Genomic DNA, 25147 nt, shown 5'->3' with positions numbered 1-25147 from the left:
CGTTAAGGTCTCTTCCAAAGCAAACCAATGTGGGATTCTATGAAACCCTAAAACCTCCCAAAGAGACACCGAACCCAAGGAGAACCAAGTTTAAACAGGGAAAAATCCTGAGCCAAGGGGATGGGCACCAGCAGCAAGGCAGTTGTGGCCCCCGATTTGTGGAAAAAATTCAAGTAAAAGCCAGATTTTCAACCACCTTGTTCCAAACTGCCCTCCAGCCGGGTGTGTGAGCAACTTACCACGGGGCAGGGCACTCCAGAACCCCTGCTGGGTGGCAGGGCAGGAAATCTGGGGTGCTCCAGCTGTTGGGGTCTTGGGAGAAAGAAAAGCCAAAAAAAAGTCACCTGTGCCGCTGGGCAGGGCCAAAAGTGGAGTCTGCAGCTCCTGGGGCACCGGCCAGCCAACAACACCCTTGGGTTTGGGTGTGTCCTGCTCAGATGTCTCCAATATACATGGGGGTTGGGAAAAATCTATTTACAAGTAGGAGACCATTGAGGAGCAAGCCCAAGAAGGAAATAAAGAAGACAGTCATGGTCAAACATAGCTATTTATTTTCTCTTATAAACAGCCTTCAGTTTCTTATTGAAAAAAAAACCCTAGGATTTAAATATTTTGCCCCATCACATACAACCATCTGTATACATTATTTACAACTCTCAAATAAACACGGTGCGGATTTTCAGACATTCAACTTATTCTTTTTTGATCAAAAGCTGTTTTCATTTAGAACTGAAATCTCCATCAGTGACTACAAACTGAAGCGGTATTGGCACAGTTAGCTCACAGTAAGGGTTCTCTCCTTGCATTTTTATACATTACACTGCTTTTTCTCCCACATTTTCAGGATTCTCAAGGAGGAGGAAAGGTTAGTGTCGCTCTCAGAATTAATTTCTTTTTTGCCTTCAAAAATGGCCTTTCACTGAAGCCTCATTCATTTTTACTGAAACCTCGTTGGTTTTTATTCAAACCTTGTTATTGCATCCTTCTCTCTCTCTCTCCCAGTGCACATTCAGGGCATGTGCCTCTACACCACACAACCACAGCATTCCCAAGCAGTCCAACAGCCACGACAATAAACGCTCCCTCCACGACACGGCTCGGAAAATTGTCCCCAAGTTGCAAACGTACAAAAATAATGAGTATAGTTTAGTGGCTATAAAAAATTAATCTCCCCTAAAAATACAATATTCTATGAACAATCTGGGGAATCGGTTCTTCCAACAAAATAAGGTAATTGGGTATTTTCCTAGGCTGCAAACTGAACCTGGCAAGAGGAAATCATTAGAAATGCGGGGAATGAAGAAGGATTAACACTGAAAATCACCAATGTTAGTCTCGTGTTAAAAGAGAAGATATGCAGGAAAAAACGATGGGCATCCATAAAACTGCCAGTGGTTTCAGGAGTGAGGGATTGGAAAAGAGACAACTGCTACCAGCAGTGAAGGAAACGAGATCCGGCACAGAAGGGAATAGTTTAATGGGGAAAAAAAGCAAGGAATCTCTGCTCGTGCTGCAGCTCCTCAGATAATCCAGCCAAAAGGGGGGTTATGTACAGTAACAGCACTCTGGGCAGGCAGGAGAGGAGGAGAGGGCAGCAAGGAAAAGCACAGCTATCCAACAGGATGTGTTCATAGCAAAACTGTGTCTGGTGACCCGGGAGAAAGGAAGGGGGGTGAGAAATAGAAAGGAACAATCTGAAAGGTAAGTTGAGTCCATAGCAGCAAGTAGGTGTCCTTACCTGGTAACTAAGGGTCAGGGACACTGGGAGAGGGCTCAGTTCCCAAGGACTGAGTAAGGATACTGCTCCTCTCCATCTCCATGGTAAAGCAGAAGTTCAAAGCTCTACGTTGCATAGTAAGCAGGAAAAGAAACTGGATACTTGCAGATGGGCTGCCTGCCCCTCAGAACCTGCTTTGTCTCCTCAGCCTCCGGCAGCAGCAGGCGGCGGTGGTTTGGTTCCTCTTTGCATGAGTAACTTGTATCCCTATCTGGGACTGGAAAGACTTGGCCAACACATCCCATATCCATCCACTGCCAGCTGAGCTCCGTGGGCTCGGCCCTTCGTCCCTTCCCAGCTCCAGGGAGGAGTCACCACCCAGAGCCCTGACAACATCCAACGTGCTGCTAGCAGCAGAGCATCACAAACCACATGAATTCGGGACCCCACCAGACTGGAAGGCCTGAGGCAGCCCTGGAAGCACAGCCTGCTTCAACCCCACTGGCACTTTCTGCTCCCCATGAGCAAAGCTGGGAGGTTTTGTCACCCAGTGCTCGTCACCCCTCAAAGTCCAAAGTGAGGGCCTGGAGTAGAGCAGGGTTGGCTTCTCTGGGGTTTATGTGGAGGGGCAGGGGGTGTCCCCTCCCTTCCACCCATAAATGCACTATTTTATAAACACATTCACTCGATCCAGATTCCATTGAGTGGCATTTCCATGTGCCCTTACTCCGAGAGTGTAAACACATGTCAACGTCTGGTCCCACAGCTTTCAGAAGCAAAACAACAATGAAAAGCTGCAAAAAGAAACAGCACAGGGATCCAAAATCCCCACTACTGCAAACATGTCCTCAATGATGTTATTTTCAAGTGTTGTGTAATTAAACAATGTGTTCATACAGCTGTCAGGCAAATCATGATCTCCAAGCTTTTATTACGTGCCTAAAAACTACTTGGTCAAAGACTTTCTATTGCCAGATATTGAATTAAAAAAAACACACTATCCACCTAAGACTCATTTTTATACATTCCAATTCTGATGGGCTGAATTGCAGCAGATGCCTCTGGATTTCTAGAGTTGGCTGTGCAAAATAAAAAAACTGCAACAACAACAAGAACTAAACCCTCCTAGGGCGGAAGCGTGCCAGGAACGTGAACCACTGCACTGCCGTGTCCAAGCAAATCCTCATTTCTACACCTTTATCTTTCCTGCTGCTTGCTGGCACATGACACCAAACCAAGGAGTCACCCTGAAATGGGAAGCATCCCCTGTTTAGCACCTGGGAGCTCCTGCCTTGCTCACTCCGTGTCCAAACCGAGCAGTTGGAATTTGGGAGATGGGTGGCTTTGGCGCTGTCGTGCGGATGGTGGCACAGGAAAAGCCAGAAGTTCAGGATCCCTCACTGGAACCCAGGAGCTCTCAGGTGAGTCACTTCTAGGCTCAGCTGCTCCCTGCTGGCCGTGCCAATGGCCTCTCACCCACCTCTCCTGCAGGCTCCTGCACACCAGCCCCAACTCGACTGCGTTTTTGGTCGAGCCAAGGCATGCAAAACAGAAGCTGGACTTCTCTACCACGTGCTCACCTTGGCTTCCCCTGTTCCTGCTGCTTTTCCCAACAGCTGGAGCTCCCTGAAGATGGGCAGTGGTTTTAAAAGAGGGAGAACACCACCACAGTAACATAACTCCAAAGCAGCCCCAAAAATTATCTCCCGTCCAAGGTAGATTTCCTCAAACAGCAAACACTGACCACCAGAGCCCCTCCTCAGAGCCAGGCTTTGCATTCCTAACTTAAAAACACCTTTCCAGCAGTTATTTTTCAAGCCAGGTTTCCCTTATTATTATTATTATTACTACTATCCCAGTGCAATTTTTTAATAGGGAATATTTTCCCTAATTTTATTTGTGCAAACTACTTGTTCATTTGGCAACTGCTAGGGGAACTTAACAAGCTGGCTGACCCAACTGATGCTCTCCTGCTAAGAAAATAAAAGCAAATATGCAAAGTCCCAGACAGCAGGCATGCAACTGCTTGCTAAGCACAAGGCCTGTGTAATTTCGACACCACCTTCGCCGTTTCACTTCAGCAAGAACTTCGCTTTTCTTCATAAGAAGTAATCTAGTTTTGAAAAATTCTATATTCATCTCTAAAAAAATAAGACAAGTATCTGTATTAAAAGCTGGAGATCATTGATTTCAGCAAGTTATGGCTTTTTTTTTTTTCTAGTGTAAGCATAGATATATATTTTTAAAACAAGTAAGTGTCTGGGTGTTAGTACATATTTTCTGTTTCCAGCAATGTTCAGTATTGTATGTGCTTTGCACCTCAGAAGTGAGTCTGCCAAGGCACTTGGAAAATGTAAGCAAGTCTTCCAGGGACTTCATGAGAATGGGCTACACCACTGACACAACACAAGAACCCATCCACCAGCAGAATCAATCCCTCAACCAAGCACGTTTCCTTAATAAACACTCAGCACCTGCTAGAAATTCCACAATGAATAACAACAGTAAAATAATATTAATAAAAAAAAAGCTATTTACCACATGTCACTAACAGAGAAAAGATTTCCCCTAATAAAAGCACAGAAAGTAGATCTTAGCTGTCACTGGTAACAGCAGAGGGGGGTTGTTTTGTTGTTTTTTTTTTAAAAAACAAATTAACAAAAAACAAATACCACACGCTCGCTTAAAGAAACAAGTGACTTCAAGAAGTCTTCTTCCTTTTATCTGTCCTTGGAGGTGAGTTTTTCAATCAGTTCTTGAAGTGGCGCAAGTTCTCTTCTATCAATAAGGTTGAATTCCTGTAACAGGGATGAGGAGAAAGACACACAGAGAGTTTTGTGGGTACAGCTGAGGTGAGAAGCCTTATTTAGCCAGAATTCATTCGGCAGTCAGCTTCCAAGCCCAGGCTGGGCCACTACAGCCTCCCCTGCCCATCTGCCACTTGCTGACCTCAAGTGTTCCACTGCCTGAAGCTTTTCCTCCCTCTTAAAGGAAGGAAACCTCAGACGATGCTGATTTTTTTTCCACAAGGGAAGGGGGATAATGTAGCTTGGAAGTGAGAACACTGTTTGCCATATCCTTACCTGAACAAAAAATATAAAGTGCTTGAAAGAAGTGTTAAGGTGTGCCTCTTCCTGCAGCTGGATCACCGGGTCGAAGTGCTGGTGGTAGATGTGGGCGTAGACTCTGAAGAGACGCTTGAGAATTGTCTTGGCCACTGACATGAAGTTCTTTGGGAATGGTACGCCTGGGAAGAAGAAAAGAGAGGGCTTATTCTTCAGCTCCCAGGCCACGTTTGTCTGTTGTGAAAGCCACTACAAGCAAGAGCAGATGGAATCAGTTTCAACAGCAGACCTTTGTCACTGCACAGATTTTATTAAAACTGGCTGGGAAACGGCAAGCGGCTACTGGGAGTCATGAGCTCTTCAGCTGCCACTTCCCCAGGCTAAAAAAAGATATGTATCAACCCTCTAAAAACAGGAAACCTGTCTAGCTCCTCCTCACCCAGCAGTCTCCCCAGTGAGCTTAGCTCTTCTGCAGCCTTTCCCAGTGCTCAAGACCTGCCTAAAAGCCAGAGGCTCTGGATGCTCTGAGGCCAGTCAGGAGCTCACCAATGCTTCCAGGTCTCACCATTAATGTTCTCATGCTCCTGCTGCAGCCTGCCCTGCACACATGTACATGGCATTTCCTCCTCTGGCTGCTGCAGCACACGGGAAATTCATACTTAGCTGGTTAGTTTGTGGCCTCTGAAACTCTCTCTGAAGGCACGGTTTCTCTAAAGAAGCTCAATGAGTATGTGTCAAAAGCCTCAAATTATTTACAAAGTTAAGGCAACTAAGAGACCTCCTCTGTTATCTTTCCTAAACTATTGGTTGGTCATTATTTCCCTCCTGCTTTCCTAAAAGAAGCCTCTTTAAAACATCTATTTTTCATCTTCACTTCAAAAAAAGGCAAGCAAAAAAAAAAAAATAATTGACTTAAGATCAAAGCTGCACTTCAGCTTCTTTAGAGATAAGGCCTGAAAGTTCCTCCAGACACCCAGACATCTCTTCTGTGACAAAAAGCTGCCTGGTTATAAGGGTCTGAGATCCTCTGCTGTTATTTCTAAAGAAACAACTCACTGCTCCAAGTGAATAAAACACCAGACTCGATTAACAGAACCAGCCATTAGTTAGAAATGGTACTAATTGTGACAGGTGTTTATCAGGAGTACTAACACATGGATCAGAGCTCATGCAGTACAACGTACCTTCAAAGATAAGTGTGTGCAGATAGATAATGTAACCTTCTAAACCTGCCCCACACTGAGGAGACCTTTTAACACTGGAGTGTTCCTGTGCAGGAGTAACCCGAGTGCACTGCTCAGCTGCAGGTACTCCCTTACCAATTTTAGAAGGAAACAGCGTTTCGTCATCCAGCTGGTCCTGGACCCAGGTCATCAGGTAATCGATGTACTTTGGTGCGGAGCACTTGATGGGCTTCTTGATGTTGGTGCCATCTGCCCAGTGGTACTCGTACCTGGGGTGAGACAGGGCAGCCTTTAGCACCAGAGAGTCACTCCTGATGGGCCTTGCCAGAGGGTGGATCATCTGGGAAAGTACTGCTGAAAAACCCCAAGCACACCTCACATGGGGAGTCTGACAGTACCAGCTCCCAGGTGAACCACAGGGCTTGTATGTTACACATCACACACGCGGTTTTATGCAACGCTTGCTAAGCATCTGGTCAATCTGTCCTCTCCATTTGTTTAGCAAATATGGTTTTGTTAGAACTGCTGCTGGGAGAATATTTTCACCATAAACAAATTTGAGGAGGGATTATGAAGGTGTTGCTCACAACGGGACAAAAAAAACAAATTAGAGGGTCTGAAAGCATTTTAAAACTGTCTCCAAGAACACATGCAGATATCCCAGAGACACCAAATGGACCATGTGTCTGGGTTTATGAAAAAGCACAATTTCTCACCACCCAGTACTGCCCTAATACCAAGACTTAAGTGGGATTCATGTAGGACAAATACCAACACTTAGCTGAGGTGCCAGGGGATTCATCTGGAGCCAGAGCAAAACAACAAACTGAAACAGAGAGCAAGAAAAAGCAGAAACACTGGATGTCTCAGCAAAAGCATAAACAAGAATCCAAGAAGGGCACAGGGATTCTTATCCAGATATCTACTATTTCTGCAATATGTACAAGGAATATTTTGGTAAGTGCTAATGGAATGCCTGCATATAAAAACTTTAAACCTTCCTTTAAGAAACCCTCATTAATGTTTCAGAAAAATAAAGAAGGGGGGAAATAATTTCGATAATTAATTTACTTCCCAGGTTAAATGAAAAAATAAACAAACACCAAACAAATATGAACACAGACCAAAAAAATATCAACTTGCTATTCCCCAACAGCATAACAGATGTTCAAATCTTTCTTCTCTTTCACATCCTTGCCACCTAACCCTGGCACTCTTCTCAGCTGGTCTCAAGCTTTTAAATGAAAAATCATCTCAAAAACTGTACCCAGTCACCAGTGTGTGAGAAACATGCTCTTACTTTGGGCCAGCAGACATCACAGGGCAGCTCTCCTCCGTGCAGAAGTCCGTGATGGTTCCATAGAGCATGTTGATCTGGTTGAAGAAGTCGACGGCTGAAAAGCAAGGAAACCACCCGTTAGCTCTCTGCAGCACAAGATTCCTACAGCCCAGACTGTAAAGCACAGGTTTTGGAACAGTTTTTAGGAAAATAACTCTGTTGTTGTTGCTTTTTGAAGATCCATTTTAAGAGAGATGCAGAACACAACCACCAACTTTCTGTAACAGCCTCTAGCAAGAACTATTTAATTGTTCAGTGCAGCAAAATCTTCAGTTGGAGGAAGAAAAAGGAAGGAGAACACCTGGTTATTTCCCTTCCTGAAAGTTTGGTGCATTTCATTACAATCCCAAATTCTACTGGCAAGCGTGGAATCAAAGAAAGATTTTCAGCATAAACTTTACAACTAGAGAGGGCAGGTACTCATTAAGCGACAGTGGCTTCCCTCAGGCCCACCTTTGCCAAAAACATCTCATACGATCCCAGACTGCTTCAGGTAGGAAGGGAATTTAAAGACCATCCAGTTTCACCCCTGCCATGGGCAGGGACACCTTCTGCTATCTTTGGTCTCGCCAAACCTCATCCAACCTGGCCTTGGACAGTTCCAGGGACAGGGCAGCCACAGCTTCTCTGGAAAACCTGTGCCAGGGCCTCCCCACCTTCCCAGGGAAGGATTTCTTCCTAATTGCCCATGTAACCCTACTGTTATAGTTACTCTTCCAGTTAACTACTCCGAACTCTTGGAGAAGAAAGTTATTTTTCATTTTGTCATGAGGAACTGCAGTCACTGCAATCAGCTTATAAAACCCACTTTATCTGCAGGTATTTTTCAGAGAATAAACAGCCAAGATGAGACAAACAGCACTACAGCTACTGCTCAGCAGGATGCAGGACACCAGCCCTGGTTCTCAAATGCCCACGGGAACTGTTAATTAAGTTTCCATTCCCTGCTCCCAGCAGAAACCACTGCCTGCTTTGAGGCAAGCATGTTCAGAAAACCCACACAGGCTCTGACAGAATGCCTGATTACGGCAAATCTCACACTTGGAAGTCTCAAAATCCACAGGCCCATCAAGTAATTTCCTAAGACACCAGTCAGGCTGAAAGCAGAGCAAGAAGCAGAAGGGCAGAGCATGTTTGGTTTTGTGCTCTCAGGGTTGAGAAGGGTGAAAACAATGACTTGAAGTCACACATTCTGTCTCCTGAAAAGACCCCTCTGTGAGCAGAAGAGGCTCACAGCTACTGCTGGAGCTTGGTGTGGTGCAGGGATGCTGAGGGAAGGGAGCCCATCACCAGCTCACTTTAGTTACACAGCTACAATTCCTTTCCAGCTAATTCAGCAGGCAAGTCACTTGAGAAGGGATGAAATTGCTGCCACACAGGAAAGCAGACACACGGAGTGAAGGAGGAAGGATGCCAGCAATACATGAAGCATCTTAAGCAATGCTTACTCACACAAGTGGGCTGGTCTTTTTCTCTAGCCTAGTTTTGCAATGCAGTGTGAATTAACTTTGGCAAAGGATGGTGTCAGCAATTCCAGCCTGCCCTGGAAGCAGTGGCAAGTGGAGCACCAGAGCACTGCATGACTGGTTGGGAACAGGAAGGTGACAGTCAGTGGGATGTTTTCACTTCCCAAACATGTCAAAGAGCAAGAAGAAAAAAGGCAGAACCACAGAAACAATTGGAGGACATTTAACTCAAGCATAATTTCTACTGCAGTGCACAAATCAATCCTGTACCACCACTGGAGCACACCAAGCCTGAGAGGCAAAAGATGAGCAAACACCCACAAAGGGCACAGAACACAGAGCTTGTGGCAGCCAAAACTGCACAGGCTACGGAGTGCAAAGGAAGAATCCATTCTTTAGGAGCAGAGGGCAAAATTCATGCAGCAGGGAGAGGGAGGAGGAGGAAACAAGGTCAAGCAATCAGAAAACACTAATTTAGGCATCATTGCTTGGCCTGAAAGCAGAGAGTTTGGACAAAGCTTTAGAGGAAGTTAAAAGAATGACATCAGAGATTTACCAGAGCAAAGGCTCAAAACTTGGTAGGAACAAAAGGAACTAACTTTTGGAAAATTACAAACCCTCTTAGAATCACAGCATCATTCAGGCTGGAAAAAGATCTCTAAGATTAAGTCCAACCTGTGGCTGATCCCCACCCTCTGACAGCCATGTCTATCTGTCCCCTGGACGTCTCCAGGGATGGGGACTCCAACACCTCCAATGCTTGACAACACTTTCTATGAAGGAATTCTTCCTGATGTCCAACCTGAACCTTGAGGCTGTTTCCAATCACCCTGCCCCTGTTCCCTGGGAGCAAAGCCTCACCTGGCTGCATTCTCCTGTCAGGAAGTTCTGGAGAGCAAGGTCCTCCAACTCCCCTTTTCTCCAGGAATAGAAAGGGGGACACAGCTGTGGTGCCCCAAGTGTCAGCCCACTTCCAACACCCCCATGATAAAGAAAAGGCCAGTGACTCACTGTTAACTGCAACCCATTCATTTAGGTCTTCCCCTTCTGGAAGCATCACAGCCATCCGGAGGTTGCCGCTTCCCAGCGTGGCCTCTGCATGTTTTAGCAGCTCGTACTGGTGAGACCCCTCGGGAATATTCTTCTTTGGTTTGAAGGTTTTGGAAGAGCGACTGCCACTGCAAAGGAAAGAGGAAATATTTAGAGACTTTTTGGAACGGGAAGCAAAAAGGAAACAAGCAGACCAGTCCCAGGTAAGACAAGATGAACATTAAATACTTTACCCATTCACATATTTGCACGTTGCAGCAGTGTATTTACCAAAAATTGGGATGCTAAACTAGCAGGTATTCTGACTTTTTTTAAACCCCTTTCTCACCTAATCACTTCCTTACCTAAACATTTGTTTGGAAAAACATGGTCTGGCTTAGAAAAAACATTTAGACATTTGAACCACGGCAGTGAGCCCGGATGGCACATGAGCTGCTCACATGTCAGAAACATGATGTGTAGAATTAAATATTTGCAGGGAAGAGTCAAGTGAGTCAATATTTGTGAGTATTTTTGTGTATGAGCTGAGAGAAGACTTCTGTCAGAACAGGCAAACTGAGCTCTGAATTCCAATGCAAGTGGAAAGCTGTGAAACCCAGACAGCAGAATTCTCATAACAAATACTATCCAGATCTCACTCCTTTATATAAAAAGACTTGGCCAATATTTCACTACCTCTCTAAGAACCAAATAGAATTTCTCACTGATGGGATGCAAGGGCTGTCTCTCTTTATTCAAGGACCTGGCACAGATTGCCCAGAGAAGCTCTGAAGTGTCCAAGGCCAGGCTGGAGTGGGCTTGGAAGAACCTGGGCTAGGGGAAGGTGTCCCTGTCCATGGCAGGGGTTTGGAACAAGATGGGCTGTGAGGTCACTTATAACACAAACCACCCTGGGATTCTGGGATTCTGCTCTATGGTCCCAGAGCTGCTCTGACTCTCTGAGGCCCCAAAGGAGCAGCAGCACCCTCCCCTTCCCACAGGGCTCTGAAGTAATCCTGGGTGCTGTGAAGAAGGGCTTGGCTGGACTTCCAGGGATCCTGGGATGATACAGCTGCACAGCCATGAACATTGACATGGACACCTGAGCAACACCAGCCTGCTGCTAAATGCAACCAGGAGCCAGAAGGCGAAGGAGGGAACACCCTGCTCCTGTCTGCTCTGTTGCAGGACACTCCTGGCTCCTTCTAGTCATCTGCACCTCACCCTAAACCAGGATACCAGACACAAATCCTGAATTAATTAATTGCCTCCCAGTGGGAGTGAGAAGCTTCTGCGGCTCAGGGAGTTGCTGTCACCTCCCACCCCTCCAGCCACCTGCATCTGGTGCCAGGCCAGACTCAAACCAGCTCTGAACAAAGAAGAAACTGCAAAAAAAAACTACAATCAAAAACGCCAAATCTCTCGACTGATTACTTTACTTAAACACAATTATTTTCTTTTCAGGAACACAGCCACTTCAGAGGCACTTTGCCAACATGAGGAGTGAAAATACAACCAAAAACATCTGGAGAGCAGAAGAGACTGGGATCATTATCTTTCCACATGTGTCAGCAGAAGCAGAAGGAACCCAGCATGAGCTAAACACAACCTGGAAAAAGGTTATGAAATAACTAACCCAAGCAATTATTTTTGTATTTTAGCACAAAGAGTAAGCATGAGGTTTTGGTACTAGGGCACAAGGAAAGCATGGTGAAGGAATTCCCTGAGTAAGTAGTTTGTTCTGAGAAACTCTGGGTAGGAATTCACCGTACCCACCCCAGCTCGGGAGTCTGCCAGCCAACAAACCAAGTCACTGCAGATGTGCTGAACACCCTGCACAGATCCACGGTCAAAGAAGCAGAAAATGCAGCATGCTGGAAAAACCTTTAGGTAGCATTCAATCCCTGCTCCCTCCTTCCCAGAAACAGGGAAGTTCTTCCCATAAGCTGTCAAAGGTGTAACAACAGAATGAAGTACTGCACTAAATTATCCATTCCATCTTTGCCTCCAACACCTCTCCGATCCCTGCTTCTCAAATGCAGCACAGTCACCCTAAGCCAGAAGGAAATGGTCTCACACACAAGGCAGGCAGGCATCCAAAAGGAAAAGTAATTAGGATAGCTGCAGCCTGGGAGTCGTTGCATGCTATGGAAATACCTACAACGTTGGCAATAAATTATCAGAATTCCATGCATTTATGCAGTTCACCGAAGCCAGTTAACACACTCCCTGAAACACAGCTCAGAGACACCCTAATGCAGCCTCTATCTTTACAGGATGTGGTTTTTCTTGGAAAGTTTGGTTAAAAATATTGCATTACTGAACAGTGTTCCAATTACCTTATTAGTCCAGAAGCTCTCCTATTATTTAATCAAAAAAATAATTACTTTTTCCAATCTGTTTCATGTGACAGATTTAGAAAGCTGTCTTGACCCAGGTCTATTTCCTCAACTCCTTGAGCAAGCAGTAAAAAAAAAGTAACTTTAAAGAGTTCTGCCTGGTGGGCAACAATACACACAATCATCCACGTCTGGGTCATTCTGTTTTCAGCTATATTCCATCATGGAATCAGCTATTTCTGTCAAGGTTTTAAAATGCTTTAAGGCAGTAGGCAGCACCTGCCTTTTCCTGTTAAGGCTCTCTGAACTCTCCTTCATATTAAGGCAGAAGTGAGAGGGGACAGAGAAACCAGTGAAGATCCCATTTTCCTTGGACATAAAAGGGTCATGAAACATGGAGCACCATCCCCACTATGTGCCACAACCAATATACAGCCTGCCAAGGAGAACAGACTTCTCAAGCAATTCCAAGGACGCTTTGCTCCCTTCCCTGCCCCAGGGAACGTTCCTAGCAAATGATTACTCCCTTCTGTTCCCCCAGGGAGCTGCAGCCCCAGCAGTGGCAGCTGCAGCCGGGCCCAGCACTGAATGAGGAACTGTGTCTGAGGCTGTGTGCAGGGCTCGGCAGGCTTGGCAAGCCCTTCCCACCAGCAGGAGCCCACGCAGCCACGTCACAGAACACCACATTTCCTGCAAAGCTGTCATTTTAGCCACCCAGCCTCTGGCAGGGGGTGGGTTTTGTGATGCACGTTCTGCAGGCTGCTCGGTCTCAGGCTGGTAAGAGGATGTTTCCAGAAGAAAGGGAAAAATGTGAGGTGTTCTGCTCACCCCACGCTGCCTCAAACAGCTCATCTCAGCTTCGAGCGCAGCACTGGCAGATGTTCTGTGCTCAAAGCAGCTTAAATACCCAGCCTCAGCTCTTGATAAACTTCCCAGTAACTGCTGCCAGGAGAAGCCCTTGGGCCAGCCTAGCTTAAACCTCACTCCCAACCATTTGTCCACAGAGCCTTTCAGCAGGGATTTTTATCTATTTCCACCAAGTCTGCCACAGATTTGGGGAAACCTGAATTAAACCAGGTAAGTTTAAGCTCTTTATGCATAAAAGCTACCCCTCTTAGCACAGAACTAACCTCAGGCCCTCAAATGCTGTGCAGTGGCAGCATTTTCAGCACACACCTGCCACCTACGTTCCTCTAACTGCTCCCTAATGCTGAGGCCCTTTCCCTGGGGTAAGGAGTGAGTGACTAACTCCTGTGTCTCCCAAAGCCATCACCACCACAGCCAGGCTAAAATAAGCCCTTCAAAGTACTTGGAAAAGCCCAAGAGATTCTCAAAAAGCTCAACACAAAACCGTGCAAAGAACATTTACGCAGGGCATGGAAACTTTTCCTATTTTAACTCCCGCTTCTTCATCTTTAAGCGCCTTCCCAAGCATCAATTAATCCTCACAAAGTACCTTTGAAGTAGGGATCATTAGTGTCTCATTACACAGGGAAACTGAGGCAGCAACTCACTGCCACAGGCACACGAGTGAGTATATCAGAGAAGCCCCCAAGTTTTAGCTGTGCACTTCTTTATCTCTCTTGTCCCGCTGTGCCTCTTTTTAAAAACAGAAACAGAAACTCTTTTAAAAACAGAAACACCCTAAGACAAGACCCAAATTCCAGAAAAGCAAACACTTCCAGCCTTTACACAATAATACAGGCCTTCAAATGATAACATCCTGCTAAGAATAGAACATCAGAGTGAGATCAGTTTGTTTCCAGCAGCCAACACGCCAACAAAGAAACTAAAATAAAAGCTCGAGCTACTTTTTGACAATGAAATCAATAGCTGCAGCCTTTCCCTGTGAGAACCACAGCATCAGGACAGCGGGTAAAATTAAACTGAACATGTTCAAAATTTGCACTGATGAGAGTGAACTTGAACATTTCTATTTATAAAACTGAATAGTCACAACATTTCTGTTCTGAAGAGAGACAGTGTGAGGGCAAAGTGTTGTTTCCTTCAGTTCTTACAGCACCAAAAAGTTTTCCAATCCAATTCCCATTCATTGCAGGAAGCCTGTCTCAGTCCAGTCACTTGAATCTGCAGGTAACAAAAGCAAGGCAAGAATTCAGGATGCAGCCCATGCAGCAGCTCTGGGAAGCAGCTAGGAGCTGCCAACTTCTTACACAACGCAGTTGCTCTCCCAGAGGGTCAGGCAATGGTCTGAAAGCAATTCCAGGCCTAGAGCTTTTGTGTTGGTTTAAAGAGGAATCAGTGGCACTGAACTGAAAAACTTCCCCAGGCACATGGTTATTCCTACAGGAACAGAATACATGGGGCTGATTGTTTATTACCTACACCACAGAGTAACTTCAATTCTCTGTAGGCTTTTGAACCTGGAGATGCTTCTCACAAGGGGTATGGTATTTCCTCCTTCCACTGGAGCACTGACAGGGAAATCAGTGTTTCCATGAGATTTTTCATTCTCTACCCACCAAAGTGGGGACTGAAATCTGGCCTCCCCTTCCAGGAAAAAAAGCTGTCTTCACAGCCTGAAGTTCCCTACAGGATGGCAGATGAAAAAGGCACAACCTCATGAACAGCTTTTAAATAACACGGGTCCCATTATGCACAAGACTTGACACGTTAAAAGAGCAGCTGTTTATCAGATGATTCACATGCAGGAAAGAGAAAGTTATTTAAGGTAGCCTTAAGGAACAGTTTTGCTTTTGCTTGCCCCAGCCACCACCCCTCTTTGACGTAACTCTTACACATGCACATTCTTAAACTGTATTCATTTTTTTTCTGCTGTACACACAGAGTTTAGAGTCAGTGACTTTGAGCCCATGTGGAATTGGCCCAGCACAACCCTTACACACACCAGACCACACCTGAAGGGAAACCTCTGCTGGCTGAGCTCTGAGTAGGGGACAAGCTCAGGGTGTTTGGAGAGCAGTGGCTTCCCTGTGCCCTGTGCCCTCACTCCCCCTGCAGCAGCACATGGTGCCAAACCCACAAGGAAGTTAGGTGGCCACAGCCTGTTTTCCAGCCAAGCCAGGCACCTACACTTCCCTCTGCTTCCGTTTTCCCATCTGCAGGCTGAGAAAGTGCCTGTAAACAAGAGGGAGGTGCTGTGCTACAGCACTCGTGTCAGCTACAACTCCACCCAATGGAGTTCCTGCTGTTTACCCACTTGGATGCAACCATTCTCCCAAGCAATCACAATTCCCAGTGCAAGGAACAAGCGAGTGCCCAGAACCCCATCCCATGACCGGGAAATCATCATCAGTTTGCTATGCTTACAACCAAAATAAATCCCCTTGTTTCATTTACAACACGTTCATTTAATACACTTTCATCTCCTGGAAATAAAAATAAACAAAGCAAGTCACATTTGGTCTCACTGGATACTACCAGAGCCCTGTCCGTGCACTCCAAACACAATTAAACTACTCCCAAAACAGCCCATGGCTGCGGAAGTGACTCAACCTCTCCTGCCCTGTTCCCTGCAGGACTAACAGAGAGGGGCAGGCCAGAGCCACAAACAGCAGTATCCATCACAGAAAAGCTTGGATCCAAGGCTTCCAGGCACAAAACCTGCAGCCTCCCCAAAGGCTGACTGAGAGCGCTCTGTGGATGTCGCTGCACTGCCGCTCCAAAGTCTCCCGCAGACTTTTTCCCAGAGCTTTAAGACCACCAAACTTGAAACACATTTTCACAACGATTAGCAACGAAGAAGCTTGCAGCAGAGACCCAAGTACCTCCCCATGTTCTCCTCCTGACATCCATTTGAAATCCTGTGGCATGAGAGGAATCAAGAATATCCCAAACATTTTGTTGCACACTCCCAGGAATCCACTGACTACTTCGAGACAAACACAACGCTGTCTTCACCCACAAAATTTCAAGCTTACTACAAACAGACTTTATATTTTTAAGAAAGTGAGCACTAGTTTTGGCTGTTCTGTTGGGTCCTTTCAATCTAGGTTCCTCAGCTATTTCAGTATTAACATTTACTCTGTACATACACACACCTTGTGGAACTGTAAGGTACAATCCAAACTAGATCTATTTCTTCTAATATCCTAATATTCATGTAGTACTTGCTTAAAAAGCACAAGCTATTGGAACTTTGAAAGAGGTAAACATGAAGTACTCCTTTTTCAACTGCTTTGTTTTTTCCTGCGAGATGGAGTTCATTATTTTTAACATCTCAGCCCCTAATTAAGCTCCCTTCAAGCTGAACAGCACTATTTCACCATTAATGTTCCCCTCTTTCCTCAGGGACCCCTTATTTCTGTCAATTAGCATCAGCCAACTCAAAAGGGAGGGCACAGCATGAACTTCATGCCAAGTCAGAACTTCACCCAGTAACCTTTCCAAGTTTAGTTTCCACAAAGTTTCAAACCTCTTTACTGCAGGACTGTACCAAATAAACCATTCCATGGACACAACCACACTTGTTTTTTTCTTAACCTACCCTTCCCTGTATATAAAACTGAGCAATTCATAAAAGAAACATAAGGAAATATGTGTGATACCTGTGATTCCTTTACTTCAGCACTTCTTCCATGTAACGACCATGGAGCAGCATCCCACACAAAAGGTGTCTGCTGCTCCTCACAGCCAGCTGCTGCTCCTGCCTCGCAGATTTCCTTACTTTCAGCTGAATTATCTGTCTGTGCATGACTAACACCCTCTGCGTCCCAAGCTGCTGCTAACAGTCACACCCTGTAAATACATTTACAAGTAGGAAGCAGAGCTTTGCAGAAAGCCATCTACAACCTGCTGAGGGTGGGTGATACATTGCAGTAATAAAAGCTTGGCCCTAGCATCAAATTAGATGATGTAGATCCTTATTTGTACACCAAATATAGTGTTTGGAGAACATGCCTCAGAACATGGATGGCTTCCCAAAATGCTGATCAGTGCTTTTGGAAACTGATGCTTAATGAATGACTAAAGCAAATCTAGTCATACAACCTAAGAAATCGCATCAGGGCATTTCCAAAGGAAGAAAAAAAAGACTTCACTAAAGAGTTTAAGCCAGTCTTCAATCCCTTTAAACACAATAAAAAGAACCATCTCTTAATGTGCTTAGGGAATAGGCAGTTAAAGGAGAAATTTAGCTAAATTTTCATGGGGGAAGTCACTTGAGCACTTTCTAAAAGGCTGCCCTTTACTGTAACCCCCATGCAAAACAGGCTGAGGATAGGAACATGGCAAAGGACAAACAGAAATCTCCAACAGGGACAGAAGGTTACACTTACACTTGGATTAATAGGCAAAATGGGGTCTGGATCCAGGCACTAACAATCATTGGAGGCAAGAAATGACACAGAGAACAACAGGAAGAAGGAATGGACAGGAGGCAGCAATGAATAATCTAACAGCTTTCTAAAAATACACTGCATTATCTCACCCCCAAGTATTTCTTACACAACCCCCACATTTAATAAAACCCTGTATGTGCTATCTTCAGGAAAACTTGCTTATCTCTTCCAAAGTATCTTCCTGTCAGGAAAACCCACCGGTCTGAAGCATCTGAGAGGGAATGACTGCTCCTACATAGACAGGAGCACATTTCTTTTGAAGTTATTTAAGCTTAAACATTTGACAGATGAGCCCAAAGTCAACTAAACCATTCTATGAATTTAAACATTCAGACTTTTACTCTTTTATTTTGTTCACTCCCATTGCAGCAAGAAATTTTAAGAAGAGCTGTCAACCACAAAAGCTAGTAACAGGACATCAGAGATGCTGTTTTTCCCTAAAGGTACACCTCAGCATTTGAAAAAGCAGTATTTTGTGGCCATAAAGTAAAAGACAGAGTAATGCCATTTTGATTCCTGGATCCAGAACACTGAGCAAGTCCCTAAAACAATTAATCCATTCAAGCAAAACCAGACCTGTGCTACTGAAGTTGGGAAAAACACAATTAAAGTACCAGCTACCGAAACAAAATATAGGTTATTTCATTAAGGTTACATTAGAGAAGCCACCCAATCATTATTTGGGTTGAAATTATTTCTATATCAAAACTCAGTTGTCTCAATTTTCAGCAAAAGAGGAATTTACCAAAGCTTACCTAAGCTCATTTGTTCTCTTTGTCATAAAGAAAGGAATTAGACTTGTGATAAAGACAACAAATCCAGGCATTATGAGTCCTCATCTGCAGGATGTTCTCCTTCAAGTGAGGAAGAGATTAAGATTTTGTACGTCAGTATCTCAAGGACACAAGCAATTAACTCCAGAGGCAAGTGACCACTCTGAAAGAAGAAGTGGTGCAAGGACAGACGACAACAAAAAAAAAAAACCAAGCAAACCTCAACAAAAACTCAAGTGGAACATGGGATGGATCTCTTCAGGTGTGTAAGAACACCAAAAGGAATGGATTCCTGACAAGGATCAGCTGTGAACTGGAGAAGAGAGAGTGAACAAGGTAGAAGTGCCCTCACAAACCAGAAAAAAGCCAGAAGCAAAGCTGCATTTCAGGGGGAAAAAAGACACAAGAAGAGTGAGTGAATTCACTGCCACGGATTGCTTTTGGAAGCACCAAAATACATTTGCAAGGCAAAAACTACTGTTACCTTGATGAATTCTCAGGGTGGGACTGACACACGAAATTACCATCTCCTCCTGATGAACTGACTGCTGACTCAGGCTATGGATTTGAAATGGTAAGCGAAGCCTTGAAGCAAATGGAGATGTCTGAGATGCACCACTCTTTTTACCTAAGCTTACTAAGAAATTACAAGTTATTTCAAACTTATTTTCCAGGAATCAATTTAAGATGCATGGATACATGCAAATCCTCAGCTATCATTCCCTTCTTTCACATCCCCTCCTCAAAATATCTACCCAAGCAGCAGTGCCCTGGGAAAGCATCTGGGAGATCCACATACACAGATGACAAAGCAAAGCACTGGATCCTCACAGTCTCACATCTTGAAATGTAGAGGCTGGAGAAATTTTTCCAAGTCTGTGAAAAGTAATTGTTATACTTCTAGCTGAAAACAGATTAAAAAGCAGCTGAATTTATGACCCACAGTCTCCCTGTGTATTTAAAAGGAAAAGAAAAATCAAAAAAAAAAAGAACAAAAGCCAAACAGCAAGCTCATTGTAGCTCAGTTCCAATAGGAAGTGGCTTAGTTTACAAATGCTAAAAACATCGCAAAGTACATCCTGCGGTTTAGGCTGATTTGTGGGTCAGAGGCTTATTGATAGCTCTGGCAGCAAGATCTGCCTTATTGCTTATGAGGGAAGACTTAAAGTGGCCAAATTTAATGCAGTTATTTACTCCTCTAAGAAAAACAAGCAGCTTCACTCTGTCAGCCTCTTGCAACCCTCCAGCCACCCACTGCCTGGCAGACAAATGCTTCTAATATTTTATGCTTTTTCAAACAAACTAAAAATGTACATCTCAGGACAGCATGTGGCTACGAAGAGGCCCTAAAGGCCCAAAGCTCTGTCTGAAAAGTAAAAGGTGACAAAAGACGAAAATCCCAGCCACTCTCCGGCACACAAATCAATCCCAAATCTGATCCTCCTCCCATAGCTCCTCCCTGCAAACAGCTAATGGCATTGGCTCACTTACACAAAGAGGGAAGGACAAACAAGGGAAAACAATCGTGGCATAAAAGCAAACAATTAGGAAGCAATTAAGACCGGACATCACTGCGATGTAGTAAACACAACTTTCACGCTGAACAATGCCTTTCTTCCTAAGCTATTTTTTCCATTCCAAACGAATGTTTCTATCTGATAAGGAGCTATCTAACAACATTTAGAAGCGACAATCACTCACCTCACCTACTACATGCTCCCAAAACACAGCAGCTGGGGCAAACATTGTTTTTCCAAGTGTCAGGCCAAGCGCAGACATCTCACAGCCCGAACTGGTCTGCACAGCTCTGTGACTCCGAGGCAGACTCATTCTTGCAGAAATAAAAGCCAGGCAGCAGCTTCCTTGCTGTCTACCTCCGACATCACTGATAAGGCAGCAGCACTCCATTATGTGACACCCTAAACCCCACGTTTTACTTCGCTCTAAGTTGATTGTCAGAGCTGATTCCCTTTAAACCCCACTGCTACAGAATACTTCTGCTTTCCTCAAAACTCAAAATTACTGTTACCAAGGCTTAAAAAAAATATATTTGGGAAGCTGGCAATAGCTTCGGAGTTGTCTCTCCAATTTACTTGTGGGAAAACTCGAGAGACTTTTCAATCTTGGTACTTAAAAAAACAAAACAAGACAGGAACTGGACACAGCACTAATGGAAGCGGTCAAGCAGCTGATTTTATGTTAACACATACCTGTGTCGAGAGCTTCTGCCCTGATCTCACAGTAGCTTTACACTCCTCAAGCTCAAACAGAAGGAAACATATACATTGAAACACAGGGGGGGAAATACCTGGATGTCCCCTGTATTTCCCATTTCTAACTGCAAATGCCTACCTGCTGATTTTTCCATGACCAAATTTCAGTTTAGGAGTGCCTACTAGTCCGCTGGGCGAGTCCTCATTCAAGAGGAGATAAACACATCTCCAAAAGCATGGAAGGAGCACTCACAAAGCACTCAGCTGCTACACTGTCTGCCTTGGATCTGACACCTCGGGAAGCTGAGGAAAGAATAAAAGCAAACAGCACTGATGCACTCCAAGAGCAGGAGCAGCCTGAGGAATTGGGAAGACCACACTGCTTGTCTATCTCAAAACAAATCCATCAGCTCTGATTTTGGTATTCATCTGCAAGAGATGTCATGGGAAAAAAAAGGTAATGCCTTGCTACACCTTCTGCACATATATTTACACACAAAGTATTATTTCAATTTTAAACAATTATTAAAAAAAAAAAAAACACAACAACAAACCATGTGGAGCATCAGAAGCAGCTGCCAGGCTTCACTGTGCTGTAGAAAAAGGCAGTGAAGGAAGAGCACATCTTGCCCCAGTTTGGTTTAAAAGTTAACTTGGCCTTCACTCACCAAAAAACGTATCCCCAACAACAGCCACTGACCCTCACTCATCTCCAGCAGCTCCTAGTCCTTCCAAGACTGATCAGGCAACAACTACTTAATCTCTTTTTTAAAAAACCCTGTTCTGGAAACTTCAGAGAGGGATTCACTAACACAAAGATAGGGGTTCCGTGGGGTTTTTTTAAAGAAAAGACAATTTCAGAACTTCAATAATAAATCTGAATCTTTTCCTTTTATAAATAAATGGTTTTCATCTAGCTTCCTTTTTTATGTAAGTCTTGCCAGCAGAGGATAACACAAGCATGCTACCATATGGCACGCCCACCAGAACTATCTTTAATTTTTTTTCCTTGGAGATGTAAGCTAAAGTACCTGCAACTATGTTGTAATTTCCTTTTAGAGAAAACTTACCAAGCAGTGTTTTTTTGGAACTGGAGATATTTTTCTAGTCCAATTCCAATTTTTAAATCATTTTTAAAGACTCGGGATAACTTATTCAACTGTTGGAGAGGTTTACAAAGTCTTTTCAGAAAGGAAGAAACAGATCAGAAAGAGAAAACCGCAGCTCTGAAAATAACAATTGCTGTCAAACCCCAGTTGTATTAATTCAGTGAATCGCCTCACAAGACAGTCTTTTTATAGTGTTCCCCATAAGCAGAAAAGACAATGGTTCCCCTTGATTTTATTTCCCCCCGCCATGTAGCTTTATATATCAGTGGCCCTAGCAACAAGGAAGAATAGCCACGGATTTGTCAGCAGACAAGGGGGGCCCCACGCACGCGGTGTTATCCCAGCACAATCCCCCTGTTCTCTGACAGCAGGGAAGCCTGCAGGAGAGCACAGCTTTTGGCACCGTGCTGGGTGTCAGACTGACAAGCTGCAGCCCGGTGCCTGACGACAAACCTGCACCACAGGTTCGCTGCCACACAGGAAACCTTGCCGCAGATGCACAAGGACAATCCAATCCTCACGGCAGCCCCAAACTGTGAGTCTGCACACCGAAGGACAGCAGTGTCACCGTGGCTGGGAACAAACGCTGGCACCTCCACATTGGTGACAAAGGGGTGAAAAAACACTGTGAAAGACTGTGTTGCAAGTACCATGCAAAAGTGGGGGGGGGGCTGCAGGCAAAATGCTAGCTAGCATTATGAATGCACCTGCAGACATCCACACACTATCTTGGAATAACTCTTATCAAGCCAAAACTCAAGTCTGACAGAACATCATGCTAAATTTCGCATCACAGAAAGTTCCCCTGGTTACATGGAGGCCTAGCAGGCATATATTCAACCTTTTTTTTTGAACCCACTTCTAGATTGCAGGTGAGCAAATTAGGTGCCATTTACAGCACTCTGCCAACAACAGCTGAGGCAGCTTTCCCAAGCATTAACTCTAGTCTCCGTTTCTGTATTTCATCCAGAAGGATAACTTGGAACAATGGAGATGGGGGTAAAGGTTTGCTATCCTAGGTTTCTGAAAAAAAAGAAACGAGCATCTCACTGTTGCCTGTGACCGAGCATGGAGGTTTTCATGCTTTTCCATTCCCAGTTAGCCAAATGCCACAGAGAAAGAGGCTCTCTAATTTGCAAAGCAGACTCCCAAGACACTCGAAATCCTGTCCCCCCTTCTCCATCCACCGTGGCAGCTGAGAATTACGAAGGAGAGGGACAGCTGGGCTCCTCATTAGGAGCACCGCGCCTCCACCCACGGACAATCATCTGCACCCACCTCCCGGTGCCTTTCGGAATCCCTCCGGGAGCACGGAGCACGACAGGCCAGCGGGGATGGGTATGGCAGAGTTAAAAGATAAACACAAGGGAGGAACCGAGGAGGAAACCAGCGCCAGGATTATTTGTCTCCATGAGAACACAACTTACTAGAACACTCCAGCTCTGAGATAAAGTCTCTTCTCTAAGCCCAGGCCACGTTTCCATCTGCTGGTTATCAATGTAAGCCTCTAACAGCGGCAGCAGTCCCACGGGACCCGCAGTGTGCGGGAACACTCAGCGGGGACAAGGCCCTAATGGAGCTCGCCTCTTCCAGGGTCTCTTTTTCAGCCGCCTTGATCGCCCTTCTTTCCCTAGAGCGCATCTTCGCCTTAATTAATAGGTCACTGAACCGGTTTATGTTAATTGTCACAAGTACCTCGTCTTTGTTTCCAAGGGGAGGGACCAAAGTTCATTCGGTTCTTGCCCACGAAGCAAAATTTCAAGAAGCGTGGCTCTGCCCGCACCTGAATCGCCCCGACTGCCGAGAGCTCTCCGCTGCCGCAGCACAGCCCGGCCGGGTCCTTAGCGGGGCTCCGGCGGCCGCGGAGCCCCACCCGCCCCATCCTCGCACCGGGGCTCGCTTCCGCACGCCAGCTCCCGACCCAGCTGCGCCACACAACGCTACGGCACCGACCTCTGCCCGCCAGAAACCAGAAACACGCATGAAAATACCGTAAAACCTCGGGGAGACCCCTCGGCGGTCCGGTGGCAGTTTGACCCCGACCCCGCTCTCGCCTACCCAGCGACACCCCTCCGCCGGGCAGGTCCCCGGGGCCGGTGATGCTTGGCTGTTTCCAAACTCGTATCCGTAAGGGGAAGCCGCACGGGAAGGGGAAGCCCGGCTCGCTCTCTCGCTCGCCCGCCCTCCAAACGCCCTCACGGCGCGGCGGCAGCGGCGGCCCCGCCGCTCCCTGCCGGCGGAGGGGGGCGGCTGCTCCTGGGGCCGCCGGGGGTCCGGGGCACAAAGGGAGAGAGCGGCGAGCGGGCGCCAGGCCGGCGGGGAGCGGCGGGCAGCGAGCGACCGGGCGGGCGGCGGCCGCGGCCGCTCGGTGGGCTGTGCCGCCCTGCCCTGCCCGACGGGACGGCGCAGAGCAAGAGGAGAAGCCCCCCCACACCCCGCGGGTACTCACAACAAGAAGCTCATGGCGATGGCGGAAGAGCGGGACCGGCGGCTGCCTGGGCTCGGCGCGGCGCGGCTCGGCTCCCAATGGCAGCGGCGGCGGCGGAGGGCGGGCGGGTGCGGGGAGAGCGCCGCGGGGCGGGGACACGGCCCGCCCGGCCGCCATCGCCCCCAGCGGCCCCCGCGCCGCCGCCGCCGCCTCCCTCACGGCTGCGGGGCTCCGGCACTGCCGGGCTCCTCTCGGGGCCGTGGGGTTCTCCCTCAGAGAACCTTCTCGTGGGTCCCCTCACAGCCGTTCCATCACGGCCATCGCGCCGCCCCTTAGAGAGGCCCGTGTGAGCGCCCCCGACACCTCCATGGAACCGGCACCCCCTGCCCCTCCCGAGCCCCCTTGTCCCCTCAGGACAAAGCGGGCATGGTACCAGCCCACAGGTCACCACAAGGTATCAACGGCGTTGCTGCCCTCCTCATCAAACCTTTTTTAACGAAACGTGACAAAAGGGATTCCAGTATTTCTTAATACTTGATTTGTCAGCAATTTCTAACTGGGCTGGTGAGCAAAGCAGGGGCACCCCTCAGGTTACACTATGGGCGGCTGAGGTAAAAAAAAAATCAAACTTCTGAGGTAAAAAATGTGCAGTTTTTCAAATAAACCCTCGGCAGCCAGATATAGTCACCTCCCAGTGCTCTTTATGGCAGAAATTGCAATCCCAGAGTATAATTTTCATGCAAAAACCTGGCTCTGTTTAGGTCAGTAAGAAGCCAGATTCTGGTGACAGCGGACGACAGGCAGCATGACCTCCAGGGATTCCCTTGTGCCCCAAGGGGATTCAGCCATCCCAAAAACCTCACACTGCTGCAGGCAGGCCAGAGAAAAACCTGTTGACTTTCAGATTTATCAGGAAAAATCAGCACATCGAAACAGGCTACAGTCCCACGCAACACTAACCTTCCATCCAGCAAGTCAGGGGTTTCAGCTCTATGGCCTTAGGTGGCCACACTGACAGTCATCTGCTTCCCTCACGTTTTTAAATGCTGAAACTGCATTTTCCACTCTCTGTCCTTCAGACTAAGTGAAAATGCCAGGTCAGTGCATTTCTAAGTAAATTAAAATTACACTACTGTTTTCAGGACACCTTTAAAATCCAGTCTT

General features: G+C 46.2%; 1 protein-coding gene across 2 annotated transcripts; it reads right to left on the bottom strand.

Annotated features, from left to right (window-relative positions):
- Nucleotides 1-531: 531 nt before the first annotated feature.
- MOB1B (MOB kinase activator 1B) lies at nt 532-25069 on the bottom strand. 2 transcript variants are annotated; one of them, XM_021529560.3, is made up of 6 exons: nt 24944-25069; nt 9783-9949; nt 7267-7360; nt 6102-6235; nt 4801-4964; nt 532-4515 (listed from the first exon to the last, which is right to left on the bottom strand). In XM_021529560.3, exons 2-6 carry the CDS (start codon nt 9835-9837, stop codon nt 4438-4440), a joined length of 525 nt encoding a protein of 174 aa, XP_021385235.1. In that variant the 5' UTR covers nt 9838-9949; nt 24944-25069; the 3' UTR covers nt 532-4437. The 2 variants fall into 2 exon arrangements, with proteins under 2 accessions (XP_021385235.1, XP_021385234.1); XM_021529559.2 differs by lacking the exon at nt 24944-25069 and adding an exon at nt 24005-24108.
- Nucleotides 25070-25147: the final 78 nt, after the last annotated feature.

Source organism: Lonchura striata, chromosome 4, assembly GCF_046129695.1.
Source record: "Lonchura striata isolate bLonStr1 chromosome 4, bLonStr1.mat, whole genome shotgun sequence".
In the NCBI taxonomy this organism is placed as follows: domain Eukaryota; kingdom Metazoa; phylum Chordata; class Aves; order Passeriformes; family Estrildidae; genus Lonchura; species Lonchura striata.
This window is presented reverse-complemented; position numbering and strand designations above follow the sequence as displayed.